We start from the raw sequence: 15,778 nt of genomic DNA, 5'->3' as shown, positions 1-15,778 counted from the left end.
TTTTCAATAAGAAATGCTAATGTTCATTTTCTGTTTGCGAAACGTTTCACTACGGTGTTCGTCGATGAACACAACCCAGGAGTCTGCACGGAAGAACCAAAGGCGTCTTTCACGTTTTAAACAAGAAGTGGCACCGGATTTAAAACACAATAAATGACCGTCTTTACAGCGAACGTACATTTACTGTAGCTGTTGCTGAAGACGTTACACAGCCAGCATAGATGTCAAGGTGAAACGGCACGTTGGACCGGCAGCACATCTATACGCTAAGGCCCTTCATGTCATCCTAAAGGAAAAAGACAAAGGTTGCTGTACTGTACTGTAACACACAGTTCTACCAGATGGTTACGCCAAGCACACATTCATGCGGATGAGAGACACATTCTGTCTGCCATGCCTTCATTTTCCAAACGGAGAGTTAACGAGAGAGCCTGTCGTAGTGATGCAGGCCCTGCAGGCCCAGTTATTATAATTACAGTATATACTCTATCCATATGTCGTACTTACTACAACACTGTGTGATGGGTCTAATACTCTACAGGTGTTGTCTAACACTGCGTGCCCTGTGAGTGTCGCTATGTGTTTCCTATGGTTTCCTGTCTCAATGTAAAACTGAATGAAATTTCCCGAGAGGTTCACATCCCAGGTTTCTACCCCTCAATGCAAATATAATTCCATGTAATTCCACTTTGGCAATCATTCAATTCCATCATAATATTGGTTTCTTTGGAAAAACTCATCCATCATGACGTGGTGGCCTTCGGGGTGTAAAGGGAGGTAGAGGATTTTTCCTGAGCATGCCTTTGTAAACCGTGTTGTAGACGTTGGACATAACTGTGGTGAGAGGAGGGGGAGCCTGGTGAATCATCAGGGGGAGACCGGGGAGGGTAGTTGGGGTAGAGCAGAGGACCCTCCATCCCGTTAATGGGCGCTGTGGTCTGCAGCCAGTAAGTAAAGTGGAAAAGTGGCCGCGGGGGTCAGGACGTGGTACATCATCACGAGAAGGGGCTGAGAGGGGCTGAGAGGCCTGCACTGTAGGTCTGCAAACAAATGATGGAATGTTGGATCGAGGAGCCAGAAAGGAAACCGGTGGGGGTGAGGGGTTACGGACAGCAGAGTGCAGACAGTGTAATCTGGAGGTTTCCATCAGTGTGGGGATGTGGCAACAGGCTGCAGCTCGGGGCCTCCCCAGATTTACATCTTCATCTTGCAAGAGGGGCCGGTGGAGAGCGGTATGGTGGAGGAGACGGAGCTAGGAGCTGAGCATGATGTCACCGTTAGAAAGGGAAGTTTCCTAAACAAAGGGGAGCCTGTGTGTTTGGCAGCCGGGATAAGAAAAACACCTCTGTTCATTATGTAGGAGCTACAGGAGGACTTCCGTGCTAGAATATTGAGTGGTCATGAAGACAGAAACAGTGGCAGTGTAAAGGTAGCAAACATTGTTTTGAGTAACATTGTTTTTCAGTCAGTGTTCTTGGGGTCATAGCGTGTGTTGCAACGCTTCATTGACTGATAGGTTAGAGACACAGTGTCTCATCGTGTTTTTCACCATGTTATTTTTTAAACTGTTGTGCACAGCGATGGAATATGTCACAATCACTCATAGGTGTTGTGCCTGTCCAGCTCTGAGCCAAAACCCCAGTGCTGGTGTTTGTGCAGGTTTAGCCAGAATTGGGAATGTCGGTGTGGGAGAGAGGTTTGAGGAATGAGCGGCTCATGAGGAGCAACATCGGCAGTGAAGCGGAGGCCCCCTGGGCCAGGATGGTGGTGGAGGAGGAGGCATCGGACGGGCTCTGGGACTAGTCTCACCTCACCCTACCCCTCCTCCTCTCCCTCCACCGAACCTCAGGGCCACCCGGGCCCTAATCAGCAGGAAGCAGAGTCTCTCTGGGGGTAACACAGCCGAGACCCAGCTGCCTGCCTGCGTGGTGACTCCCTGTGCCCTCCCTCTCTCCCTCTTTCCTCTGCGCCGCTCCCTCCCTCTGCCCTCCCTACACCCTTCCACCGCCTCACTCTCTCTGTCTGCCCTCATAACATCTTTCTCTCCCTCCATCTCCCTCTCTCTGTCTGCCCTCATAACATCTCTCTCTCTCCCTCCATCTCCCTCTCTCCCTGTCTCCTCCTCCCACATCACTAAACACTCACCCATTTTCCATGATTGCACCACCCACCGATCGCCTGCCACTCATTGCTCATAACAGCAGGGCACCCCAGGGACTACAACATGCCCTATCACCCCTATCCAGCCTCCCTGGGGACTGCACAGGATGAGTGAAGAAAGAGAGAGAGAGAGCGAGAGAGTGAGAGAGAGAGAGAGAGAGAGAGAGAGAGAGAGAGAGAGAGAGAGAGAGAGAGAGAGAGAGAGAGAGAGAGAGAGAGAGAGAGAGAGAGAGAGAGAGAGAGAGAGAGAGAGAGAGAGAGAAAGAGAGAGCGAGAGAGCGAGAGAGAGAGAGAGAGAAAGAGAGAAAGAAAGAAGAGGAGGAGAAAGAGATATTTGCCTCCACATCCTACACATAGGGGAGAGATATGATGAAATCCTGTCTTCATTTTGCAAACGCTGTGTGTGTTTGCGTGTGTATCAAGTATTTACCTGACCTTCAGCATTAATCGTTCTCTGCCAACAAACTTCCAGTCAGAAGCTTGATTCTTATTTTCCCAGAGATTCTAACTCACTCCAAATATAATGTTCGAGGTGTTGAATCATTGTTCCATAAAAGTAAAAAATGTGAACAATGTGAGTGGGTGAGAATATGCGCGTCACTAGAGCAGCTGTCATTCTGTTTATCGGAACCATCGCAATATTACCACCATAGGCTGGCACACAGTTGCTAATACCTTATTCAGTACTATATACGGAATAAAAATTGACACAAGTGATATTGGCTCTTTCAATTAATCTTTCCTCGATTCCTCACATCCTCTCTCCTTCCCTGCTTCACAAAAAGGCATTGGAGTAGACCATCTGAGGGGAGGGATCTTGGACCTTCTCCAATACAGCTGAGAAGGAGGCGAGGAAATATGCTCTGGGGAATCAAAAACGTGCCTCGAAAAGAAAAAGAAAGGGCCTCGATTCTTGAGGCTCTCAATGGAGATTCATCAGGGTTGATGCAGGCTTGTAGGGTGTTGGAGTTTCTTCTCAATTCACTTCACTCAAGTATCTGTGAAGTAAGACAGTAACTGTCCTCGTCATTACCCTCACCTACCTGGGACAATTGTCCCACACGTACACACACAGGATGCTAATCCCCTAATCCTGATTCACTCCTTAGACCCCCTTAAAGACTGACATACGGCCTGAGTCACAAACTAAATCAAGTTCAGTTTCCCCTGCTATAACACTGAACGTTGGTCAACGTCTCTCAGTGCAACATGGGATGGCAGGGTGTCAACGGTGCACTTTTTTTATGTCGTTGTACACAAAGGGTTTTAATGAATGGGTGTAATTACTTTCATTTTGAGCGAGAAACTGAAGCTTGAGTGGCTATGTCTATAACACCTTGTTGGGCGCGACAGCTGCTGTCAGAAGTGAAACTCAGCAGGTTACGTTGTGCTGAAAATATCTATTTGAAGAACAAAAAAAAACAGGCTGCAGTGCTAACAATACATGCTGAGTGTTTTGGAGAGAAGCAGGAACCATCCAGTCGGAGAGAAGAGTAGAGGGTTTGCTCAGCCCTTCTAAGAGGCAATGTGCTATGCTATACTTGTATTTGCTTTGCATTTATATATAAGCTATGTGCTGTTGTATTTATACACAGTGAACATATAATGACACACACACAACCCCCCTCCCCCATACACACACTACTGTCTTAGTAGCCTACCAGGGTCCCCACCTTGAGTAAACCAACATGTCCAAACAGTGTGACGGCCTTAGAGAGAAAGGAGCTCTGTGTTGGGCCGCTGTGGTGAGAGTGACGTGAGCTCTAGAAGCCTTGCCAAGCACAATACTGAGAGGTGATGGTCCTGCTCCATGCTAATTGTGTCAATATGTGCAACTGCTAGCCACAGTGACCTCTTACTGCAGTACTCCTGGCTTCAAGGGACATTCATAATAGAGAACACACAAACACGTTATTGAGATAGGTACCTGTACGACCGGATGACCTCCGGACGGAGCTTTGACTGCCCCGCGGCTGCCCTCTGTCTCGTAGTGGGCACGGTGGTGGGACTTGGGCTGCATCTCGATCTGCAGACTGTACGGGCCAGAGCAAGATGGCAACTGCCAATCCAGGGCAGGCAGGGAGCTATGATGAAGAGAGACCGTGCTTGGTACTTTGTGGAACATATAGATATAATATATAATCATATAAATAAGAATCTACAGAATAGCTTGGTCCCAGCTGCATGACTCTTCTATAGCCATCATGCAATACATGGACATAAATGCTTGGCATGACAATGAACGAAACCAGAAAGGAGTTGGATAAAATAGAAACAGACAGGGCCACCAGGCGACCTACAAACAGGCACCCACGCACGCACAAAGACGGATCCGTTTCACTTTAATCCAGATCTCTGTTTCCCTTGTTAAATAACGTCCTGATCCTTTCCATTTCATCATTGGCTCTGATCTAATCAATTGAAGTCATAGCCTGACCTATGTAGTTCCTAAACCCTGGGCAATAATGGCTCTTTTGATGAAAGCTAAATTAAACTAAATGAAAGAAGCATGTGGTCTGGATAGTCTGCTGTGTTTAAAAAAAATCTTGCTGTAACAGGTGTCGACAAGTGGACTCTTAGAAAAAAGGGTTCCAAAAGGGTTCTTCAGCTGTCCCCATAGGAGAACCCTTTTTGGTTCCAGGTAAAACTGTTTTTGGTTCCAGGTAGAACCATTTTGGGTTCCATGTAGAACCCTCTCTGGAAAGAGTTCTACCTGGAACCAATAAAGGGCTCCCCTATGGGGACAGCCAAAGACCCCTTTTAGGTTTTAGATAACAATGTTTTTCATAAGTGTGTGGAGGGGGCATAGCCATTTCAGCAGCACAATTATACAACATGCCTATAGGCTTAACGTAATGCATTGGTGGTATCAATAATACAAGTAGAGCTTTAGTGGAAGTCGGAAGTTTACATACCCCTAAACCAAATACATTTAAACTCTGTTTTTCACAATTCTTGACATTTAATCCGAGTAAAAATTCCTTGTCTTAGGTCAGTTAGGATCACCACTTTATTTTAAGAATGTGAAATGCCAGAATAATAGCAGAGAGAATTCTTTATTTCAGCTGTTATTTTGTTCATCACATTCCCAGTGGGTCAGAGGTTTACAGACACTCAATTAGTATTTGGTAGCATTGCCTTTAAATTGTTTAACTTGGGTCAAAAGTTTTGAGTAGCCTTCCACAAGCTTCCCACATGAATGAATTTTGGCCTATTCCTCCTGCAGAGCTGGTGTAACTGAGTCAGGTTTGTAAGCCTCCTTACTCGCACACACTTTTTCAGTTCTGCCCACAAATGTTCAATAGGATTGAGGTCAGGGCTTTGTAATGGCCACTCCAATACCTGGACTTTGTTGTCCTTAAGCCATTTGGCACAACTTTGGAAGTATGCTTGGGGACATTGTCCATTTGCGAGCAAGCTTTAACTTCTTGACTGATGTCTTGAGATGTTAATATATCCACTTAATTTTCCTTCCTCATGAGGCCATCTTTTTTGTGAAGTGCACTAGTCACTCCTGCAGCTAAGCAACCCCACAACATGATACTGCCACCCCCGTGCTTCACGGTTGGGATGGTGTTCTTCGGCTTGCAAGCATCCACCTTTTTCCTCCAAACATAACTTTGGTCATTATGGCCAAACAGTTCTAGTTTTGTTTCATCAGACCAGAGGGCATTTCTCCAAAAAGTGCGATCTTCGTCCCTATGTGCAGTTGCAAACCGTAGTCTGGCTTTTTTATGGCGGATTTGGAGCAGTGGCTTCTTTCTTGCTGAGCAGCCTTTCAGGTTATGTCGAAATAGGACTGGTTTTACTGTGGATATAGATACTTTTGTACCTGGTTCCTCCAGCATCTTCACAAAGTTATTTGCTGTTGTTCTGGGATTGATTTGCACTTTTCGCAACAAAGTACATTCATCTCGAGGAGACAGAACGAGTCTCCTTCCTGAGCGGTATGACGGCTGTGTGGTCCCATGGTGTTTATACTTGCGTACTATTGTCATTACAAATTAACGTGGTACCTTCACGCATTTGGCAATTGCTCCCAAGGATGAACCAGTCTTGTGGAGGTCTACACATTTTTATCTGAGGTCTTGGCTGATTTCTTCTGATTTCCTCATGATGTCAAGCAAAGTGGCACTGAGTTTGAAGGTAGGCCTTGAAATACATCCACAGGTACACCTCCAATTGCCTATCAGAAGCATCTAAAGTCATGACATCATTTTCTGGAATTTTCCAAGCTGTTTAAAGGCACAGTCAACTTAGTGTATGTTAAGTATAAGTTAAATAATGTATGTATAAGTTAAATAATCTATATGTGAAGAATTGTTGTAAAAATGACAAAGTAGATGTCCTAACCGACTTGCCAAAAGTATTGTTTGTTATTAACAAGAAATTTGTAGAGTGGTTGAAAAAACGAGTTTTAAATACTCCAACCTAAGTGGATGTAAACTTCAGACTTCAACTGTATCATCAAAAATCATTGAATCCCACATAGACCTTTATTTTTAAAATAAACAACTAACCAAGTAACCAGACAAACTGTCTGAAACACCCGAAAGACCATTGGTATCTCAGAAAGTGTCACACCTGGCCACTCATAATATCATTGTTGAGATGTCGCGAGGGAATTAGCCTATCTTCCCATGTGAAGACTGCAGAGATATTGAACCAAAACAAACATTTGCGAGACAATATTTCACTGCGCCGGATGCCTGTGAAGCACAAAACCCCTGACAAAGGCTGGCCATGAAAAGCAATCTCTGGCATCCTCTTGGAACTTTCAGGGTGTTTGTTGACCCAAAACTAACTGATTTCCCCCCTCTCAGGCTTTATCTGGGCTGGCTGAACATTACATCATGTTTAGTGGCCAAAGAGAAGGGGAGGCACATGTCTAGCACGGGGAAGCCGGTTGTGTGATTACCCCACCAACTGTTTCCTTGAGCAGGCTTGTCACCATCACTTCCTGTCTCTGCATTATCTTAATCAAACATTTGATTTCCAACAGGAAAGTGTGCCAGGGCAGGAAAGAGAAAACTGAGAAAGGGTCGCCGTGAACTGAAAAGGTTGCCTTGTTAAGAAGGGAGTCTGTGTGTTTATGTCTATCTGTGTGTATTGTTTTTGTGGGGGTTTCCACGGTAACAGGGCACAAGTGCTACACTACTCCTCCCTGCGAAATATGATTTATGAAATGTTTTGTATCTTCAAAGGGAAGCCCTCTTGGAAGCGGTACAGCGACTACTGCCTTTCGCCGCGGTCTTTGAAGACAAAAACTATTTGGCACTTGCAATATATAAACAAGTGTAATTTTGGAAAAAGACAAGACCTGGGATGGCAAAATAGCGGTGCAAGTGGAGGAACTGTTTTCCGTGTGGGAAAATAAAGGAGTAGACCTTGGGTTGGATGTTAGTCCATAAATCTTTTGAAATAAGTCAACACCTCCATGAGCTTCATTGTCTTTTTCAAGGCCTAATAACACTTAACTATGCTGCCTTATGTTCTAAGTGACTTCCCTGACAACGTCAACATTTGTTTGTTTTAAACTGCTGATAATAAATTATTATACAGTACAATTAATTGACCCAAGACTTCCCAGTCCAGCAGTATTTCATATCCACCTACCTGAGGTAGGGCTTTGGCTTGGACCAGGAGTAGGGTTGCTGGGGCACGTCTAGGAAGCCCCCACAGTAGTTCTCCTTCTTGAAAGGCAGGCGGGAGATGTAGTCCTCCTGGTGGAGCTCGCTCCCAGGGCCCATCTCCTCTCCTCCCGGCTCCGTCTTCAGGCTCATCGTGGGGCTGTGGTCTAGGTTGGTTTTGCGGGCCTTGACGGGGATTCCCTCGCCCATGTCGACCACTCCGTCGGTGGTGAGGGCGTTGATGGCCGCCACGATGGCAGAGTTGGTGTACTGGTTGGTGTTGGCCAGCCAGCTGTCGTCTGTGACGCTGACCCTGGGCGAGCCACGCGGGGAAGGTGTGGACGACTGGTTGGGCGAGTAGGTTGGCTGTCTGTAGGTGGTGCTGTTGAAGCTGTATTTCCTCTTCCCCACGCCAACACCGCCACCTCCTCCACTGCAAGCCGGAGAGTTGGGCCTGGAGCTTCCACAGGGCCCTTGCCCCGCCCAGCCCTCCTCAGCTTGGGCCCCGATCTGGGGGGAGGTGGAAGGTGAGTGGCGGGGGGAGGTCGATGGGGGGCCGAGAGGAGCGTGTGGGCAGGAGAGGAGAGAGGACGAGCCTTTCGGAGAGACGCAAGGAGACTGCCATGGCGAGTTCTGGGGTGAGTTGTCATAGTTGTAAAAGCCGGACTCGTAGGATGACGCATCCGAGTTGCAGCTACGTGATGACACGCTGCTGGCCGGGCTGAGGCAACTGGGGTCGCGGTAGCCATCGGCATTTGGCAGCGTCAGGGTCACGATGGAGTTGACCCCCCGCTTGTGGTGGACGATGTGGTCCATGGTGCTGCTCTCCTCCACCTCCTCCTCAGGGTACTGGTGGTAGGCTGTGATCTCGATGCGAGGACTCTCCAGGGCCGGGGCCCCATTAGGCCTCAGGCCGTGGGACATGTAGTAGCCCTGGGCTGGGTTGTGGTTGTTGTGATCGTGGAGACCGTAGCCTGTCTGGTGGCAGGAGGACACGGAGATAATGGGGCTGGACTGCATCGTGTGGTACTGGGTGGCCAGACAGGGGTTTCCCATGCCCAGTGGCAGGGACAGGCTGACATTTGGAGTGTAGCTATATGCATCTGGAAAATACAAACACACGAGGGCATTGTAAATATTGGCCACCATATAAACATTTTTTTTTACAAAGTTGATGCTTTGTAAAATGCACATTTTCTCACTTCTAAATCCAAGACATCAACAGTATTTTTCATGGAGTTTTGGTAACAATTTACATTAGGTCATCTATGTATTCATAAAGCCTTTATAAAAGCTATATTACAGGTCCTAAAACATAGCAGGCTAGCAGATACCCATAGACTTCCAGTCATTGTGCTAATGCCAGTTAGCATTAGCTCTCAAAACTACCTCTAACTTCTTTCATACTGGACACAGAGACACACAAATGGTATCCACGAGTTCATCTGACTTTGGGGGAGTAGATAATGGGCTGCATTGCCAAAAATCCCAAATGATCCTTTAAACCCTATGTCTATTGAGCTGATCAAGGTCCAATGAAATGTGTGAGATATCAGCAGATTGTTAACAGTCCATCTGGAGCTGTGCAGAGATCCACGGTGTGCTCTCTAGACTACAGGACCTCCTACAGCAAAGCACCTTACCTTATTTGATTGATCGCTTCACTCACTGAGTGAATTAGGGCTCGCCCATGTTGAACGCTAACAGCACTCTGCTTTGCTCTGAGCTTGAGATTAAGTCGGAGGGTTTACAGCTGCTGAGGCATCGCACACATACAGAATAGACGCTCAGGCACAAATGGTTGGACACACATTCACACAGACATGCATACTGCACACGTAAACACAATTGCATACAGTACATACACACATTATCTGCCACACACACACACACAAACACAGAAACAGGGCAACAGCAGCAGCACTTAGTGAGCAAACCTCCCCTTCTGTTCCGATTTTACATAAGAAAGATCTTTAAGCCCCTAACATTTTCTTGAAAAAGGTACACAATTGTTACAATATAATGTTTTCTGTTTGATAAGGGCCATTTTACTATCTCAGATGAAAACCAACCACATGTTGTGCACATCTTGCGACATCCATGGTGTAGCAGAAGATGGCACAAGGTTATGCAACACTTATCAAGGAAGCCACTCTGCTCCTGGACAAGTTCAATGCAGACAAACAGTGTGTGGAGGAATTTACAGAGGATGCTTCAAAGGCCATCGAGGTAACTGTACCTAAATGGAGTAGTGTGTATGTATGGATGTGATGGATTCATTCATTTCATGCCCTATTATAAGGCATAAAGTTATCATGTTAAGGTAAGACCCAGATGCAGACAACGTCAAGTTAACATTTTAATAAGCCAACAGGGACAGGCAAAAGACAAGTCAAGGACAATAATCCAGATAGCTGGGGCAAAGGTACTGGACGGCAGGCAGAAAAGGTTAAACAGGAACAATCATGAGACAGGAACAGGGGGAAAACCGCTGGTAGGCTTTACAAAACAAAACGAACTGGCAACAGACAGAACACAGGTATAAATACACAGGGGTTAATGGGGAAGATGGGTGACACCTGGAGGGGGGTGGAGACAATACCAAAGATAGGTGAAACAGATCAGGGTGTGACAGTAACCCCCCTCCCCTACCTGGGGGCATACCTGGTTGACCGGGGTGTCCCTGGAGGGGACCCAGCACCTCTCCTCCGGGCCATAACTCTCCCAGTCAACCAGGTACTGAAAATCCCTGACCTGAGGTCAGGGATAGGATAAAGTAATCCTTCTCACCCCCCTTAAAAGATTTAGATGCACTATTGAAAAGTGGCTGTTCCACTGGATGTCATAAGGTGAATGCACCAATTTGTAAGTCGCTCTGGATAAGAGTGTCTGCTAAATGACTTAAATGTAATGTAAATGTGTACTCAAGAAGGGCAATCCCCTTCCAGCTTGTGTGCTATATTCATTAACCGCAACTCTATGCAAACAGCACATCACATTAAATGATGAACCTGTCATGCACCACAGGATACGTGGGTAGACTGTCTAAAATTAGTTCACGACAGACTATTTCCAGAAACAGTGGCACGTCCAATTCTAATTGTATCTAGCAGGTCATAAAGTTATTTTTGTTTTTGTTTTGCTCAATGAAGCAATTAACAGTAGTATGAAACGTTCGATGCGCACAAACTAACATTCGAGCACATTATGGCGGAGAAAGCAAAGGAAGGGCAATAACAAAGCTTGCGATTAAAAGGGAAGCAAACATCACTACATTATTCGATTTTCTCATATCTGAAATCATAATAAATGACAAGCCTAAATGCCACTATGTAAATCATTCTGCCAAGCAAAATACAAAACGTGTATTGTCCTGTCCTTATTATTAATTACACACCAAAAACATGAACAAAGCATGTAAATAAGATGAAAATAATCACACCAGGCTCAACTGCATAATGTAAAACATGCACACAGAGCAAAATAAATCCCCCAAACAGTTTGAGCAACCACAAGTTCAGGAAGACACACCAACCCCCCATCCAGAGATCCGTCACCACCCACCTCTGTCAGGCCTGTGGCCACACTCTCCCCCTTGGCTGTACTCAAACAAAAAGTTGAAGTCAAACTCTGGTTCTTCACGAAGGGAGCTCATCTTTGCCTCAGCTTAAGGGTGATGTCTTTGTCTCTGTCTGTTTTGTCTTCTCCTTTCCTCTTTAGAGATGCTGTTCTGTTCTGGTGCTCGTTCCTGACAGACACTCCAGTAGTGCTGAGGATGCAAATCTCTTTCTCACTCCACCTAATGTGATTTAGAGGAGGGGTGACACACACCAACTGACTACAGGCTGACAGCAATTTGATTTTCCCTCTTCCGTGTGTGTGTGTGTGTGTGTGTGTGTGTGTGTGTGTGTGTGTGTGTGTGTGTGTGTGTGTGTGTGTGTGTGTGTGTGTGTGTGTGTGTGTGTGTGTGTGTGTGTGTGTGTGTGTGTGTGTGTGTGTGTGTGTGTGTGTGTGTGTGTGTGTGTGTGTGTGTGTGTGTGTGTGTGTGTGGCGCACACTATGCTTCAGCACACTCTCTGTTTCTAACACATGAGCTACATCCAACCACACACGTCGGGACTTTCACTCAATTGTGTTATCTCTGCAGAGCTTGAGCTTTGCATTTCTGGGTTGCATCTGCTGAATGCTGAACTAACAGTGACAGATAGCAAATTGGGGGTGAGAGCCCTATGGAATAACGATATCTCAAATCCAAGAAAAACAATCTGACTGACACTCTGTTTCGGTGACTCGCTTTCAGGAATCGTTTATGACAGTGAGTAATCACATCTGCAAATTCATGGTGATATTAATATGGATAGTGCATACACGTTTGCAGTTTATAGTGAAAATCAAATCAAATCAAATTTTATTTGTCACATACACATGGTTAGCAGATGCTAATGCGAGTGTAGCGAAATGCTTGTGCTTCTAGTTCCGACAATGCAGTAATAACCAACAAGTAATCTAACAATAGTGATTCACATGGCACGCGTTTCTCTCTCGTCACCATATTCCAAAATGTTTTAACTCTGATTTTGTTATTACCATCCATAAATCCTTTTTTCCCCCAGAACATGGAACCAAGTCAATCTGCTTTCATCCACACAGATGGTGTGGCTCTGCTTGGCCCAGACAGAGTGAACCTCAGGAAGAGCTAGGTGGTCACAGAAGGTCATCGGTCGGCTCATAAAATCAGGGGCTTTAGTGGATTGCAGTCAGTTATCACGGCCACTTTTTTTTTGAGTGGCTAAGTCACCGCAGAGACAGGGGTTGCGTGCGTGTGGGCATGATGGTACAGGCTATTATACTGGGTCACAGAGAAAGATGTCTGACTGTGTGTCTGCAACAGTGCAGTTGTCAGCAGACTGTTGAAGCAGAGTGGTTCTGTGAATACCCCAGCCAAGCAAGCTACACACAGAAACACACTCACAACAAAGTGTGCTCGCGAACACAGACAGACAGACAGACAGACAGACAGACAGACAGACAGACAGACAGACAGACAGACAGACAGACAGACAGACAGACAGACAGACAGACAGACAGACAGACAGACAGACAGACAGACAGACAGACAGACAGACAGACAGACAGACAGACAGACAGACAGACAGACAGACAGACAGACAGACAGACAGACAGACAGACAGACAGACAGACAGACAGACAGACAGACAGACAGACAGACAGACAGACAGACAGACAGACAGACAGACAGACAGACAGACAGACAGACAGACAGACAGACAGACAGACAGACAGACAGACAGACAGACAGACAGACAGACAGACAGACAGACAGACAGACAGACAGACAGACAGACACACACACACACACACACACACACACACACACACACACACACACACACACACACACACACACACACACACACACACACACACACACACACACACACACACACACACACACACACACACACACACATGTGTCTGCTATTCATTATGAGTCTGAGGAGGGACTGAAATGAATAATAACACAGCCCCCCCCCACACACACACACCAGTCCACGTCTCAAAACCTCAAAGGCAAATTAAATCCCCAAACCACAAAAAAGTCCATGACATCAGCACTGGAATACTTCTGTAGCCTGGGCTACTTCATGCAGTAAGTGGCAAGGCAAATAGAGCACGGTCAGTGAGTTGGATGGTCCAGGTATGTGTGCACGCATGATGTAGACTCGTCAAGGTTGAAAAGCACAACCATGAAAACATGCATAAATAGTTGCAATCAACATGGTCAAATAAATGCCTCAAAATGTGGGCTGTGAATGACTGATTATTGACAGTAAGGGCATTGTGAAACCTGGAGGAGAAAAAAAATACAAATGACTGCATCCTACTAAGTACAGCGTTCCTTGCACTCAAATGCCGCCTACACGTTGCTATAAAAGTGTCACTCGCTCACGTCGGGCTCTGGTTATCATATGGATGCCGCTCACCGTGTCAGGTATTGCGCGGCTAGGAGACTTCTGTATTGAAAACACCGACACCTATTGGTAGCTGAAGAATCCGTCCCAAACCGTTGCCACTATTGTGGTGTATAACTTGATAATAATAAGCATTATTTCATTTATAGCGACGGATGATTTGAGAATCGTTAAAGTCAACATGACACAAGCAAGCACTGCAGTCAGATAATAACTTATGAACATTGCCACGTCAAATTAACGGACAATATAGGCTACACAGTAAAGCCGGTTACCTTCTTCTGCAGACTTCATCTCCGTAGCGAGAGAGGTGAGAAAGTGCAATCCTCTTTCCTTTCCCAAAGCCGCTGGGAGGACTGGACCAAAGTTGAATTTGGAGCTGAGTCTCAAACAGCTGGTGTCCTGCATTCAACTAGCGATTGGTCTACTTTTGTGGTTGTGACGGTTGGCAATAATATCACAGGCAGTAAGTACCATATGAGAAGTGCGGAAAAAAACGAACTATTTTAGACTTTAGAAGTGTGCATTAGTCAAAACAAAAAGAAACGCATCATTTGTCAATAAAGAAAGTAAACTCGAATGCTGATTTCGAGATTCATTCAAACACTTTCATCCATGTGACAGCACTCCAATAGAAACTGAAATGGAAAAGAGAGCAGAGTATTGCGATGGGCTTATCTTCACAGCACTTTCTCACACACTCGGGGTTGGTCTGATGGTTAGATGAGTGTTGCTGTCGTTCCGTTGTGCTTTAGCCTAATTAAGATGTCCAGAGACTCCCGGTGGCTGTGACACAGGGCTTGTCAGAAGGGGCTGGCTCCATCCCTTTTAAAGCAGGAAAACACCTCCTGTTCAGCGCGCCGCCCCTCTAGGAATAACGTCACCGCTGCCTACTAGCTCCTTTCTGGAAGACTGACGATGCTTGATCGAGTCCGCCAAGGGATTCCATTTGTTGTAGACGTGGGAGGTGTTTTGGACTATTTCTTTTGGGGCTTTCATTGCTCACCTTTCAGGTCAGTTTGGGCAGTTTTGAATGCGGATAACCTAGTTCAGGAGTATTCTACCCGAGGTCCGAGGCCCCTAGTAGGTTCGCTGATGCACTGCAAGAGGTCCGCAAAAGTGTATATAAAAACTAAAGAAAGTGGAACAAATATTTTGTATATATTTCAATGTTGTATTGAATATCGTTAGCAAGAACAGAATAACGACGTTTTTATTACATACCCACAGTAGAAAATAGGATAATATCCTCTTTCTAACTTTCTATTTCTCAACTACTAATATTGAGGAAATAGCCTTGGTCGCTGGCTGCTGGTAAGCTTTCTTGACTTGGACATACATTTTTGCCATCACACGAACCTTCTTTTAACCAGCTAAACAGCTGCTCTGAGAGAAAATGTGTTTGGAGTGACCTTTCTAGCTAATTGGCTATGTTAGTTTACACTTCCTCTTCCAATTATAATGAGGGGAGGTCAAATTAATGAAAAAAATAAAATCAACTAAACCTATTTATTTAAAAAATATTGTGGTGGCTGTGTGCATGCATGCTCACATTCCTGTGGCTGGCTGCCGGTTTAAGCGGGCAGTGTGTCAAGAAGCGGGGCTGTATTTCGGAGGATGCATGGTTCTCGACCGAGTCCATACGGGAGTTGCAGCGATGGGACAAGACTGTACCTATCCAATTGGATATCACGAAAAAGGGGTAAAACGTTTTTTTTTAAAAACATATTAATAATAATACACAAAAATTCTGACGAATGATGGGGACCCCGGGGTCCCTGGGCAAGAAAAGGTTGAAGACCCCTGGCCTAGTTCATAAATAACTTGAACATCCATAGCCACAGTTACTAGTGTATGACCTCATTAGAATTGTATTACAACACAAAAGCCAGGTGAGTGCAAATAGTAAAAAAGTCCAAATATACTCACTCCACAAATACCAAAATTAGACTAGGCAAACCTACCATATACATTACAGAGGTCTTGAAATTGAAC

At 45.6% G+C, this 15,778-nt stretch overlaps 1 protein-coding gene across 2 annotated transcripts in view; it reads right to left on the bottom strand.

The window, feature by feature from the left end:
• LOC124005441 (nuclear factor of activated T-cells, cytoplasmic 1-like) overlaps positions 1-14,815 on the bottom strand; it is a 99,118-nt gene extending 84,303 nt beyond the window's left edge. Inside the window, exons 1-3 of one of the 2 annotated variants that reach the window (XM_046314710.1) lie at positions 14,059-14,815; positions 7,777-8,893; positions 4,088-4,244 (exon numbers count right to left, since the gene is read on the bottom strand). In XM_046314710.1, the coding sequence (XP_046170666.1) occupies positions 4,088-4,244; positions 7,777-8,893; positions 14,059-14,191 (1,407 nt within the window). In that variant the 5' untranslated portion in view covers positions 14,192-14,815. Of the gene's footprint in view, positions 1-4,087; positions 4,245-7,776; positions 8,894-11,354; positions 11,447-14,058 lie in introns of those variants that run through there. The other variant, XM_046314711.1, reaches the window with a different exon arrangement.
• Between the last annotated feature and the right edge of the window lie 963 nt (positions 14,816-15,778).

This window comes from Oncorhynchus gorbuscha, linkage group LG19, assembly GCF_021184085.1.
Source record: "Oncorhynchus gorbuscha isolate QuinsamMale2020 ecotype Even-year linkage group LG19, OgorEven_v1.0, whole genome shotgun sequence".
NCBI lineage: Eukaryota > Metazoa > Chordata > Actinopteri > Salmoniformes > Salmonidae > Oncorhynchus > Oncorhynchus gorbuscha.
Note: the sequence above shows the minus strand (reverse complement) of the source record. Positions and strands in the feature narration are given on the sequence as shown.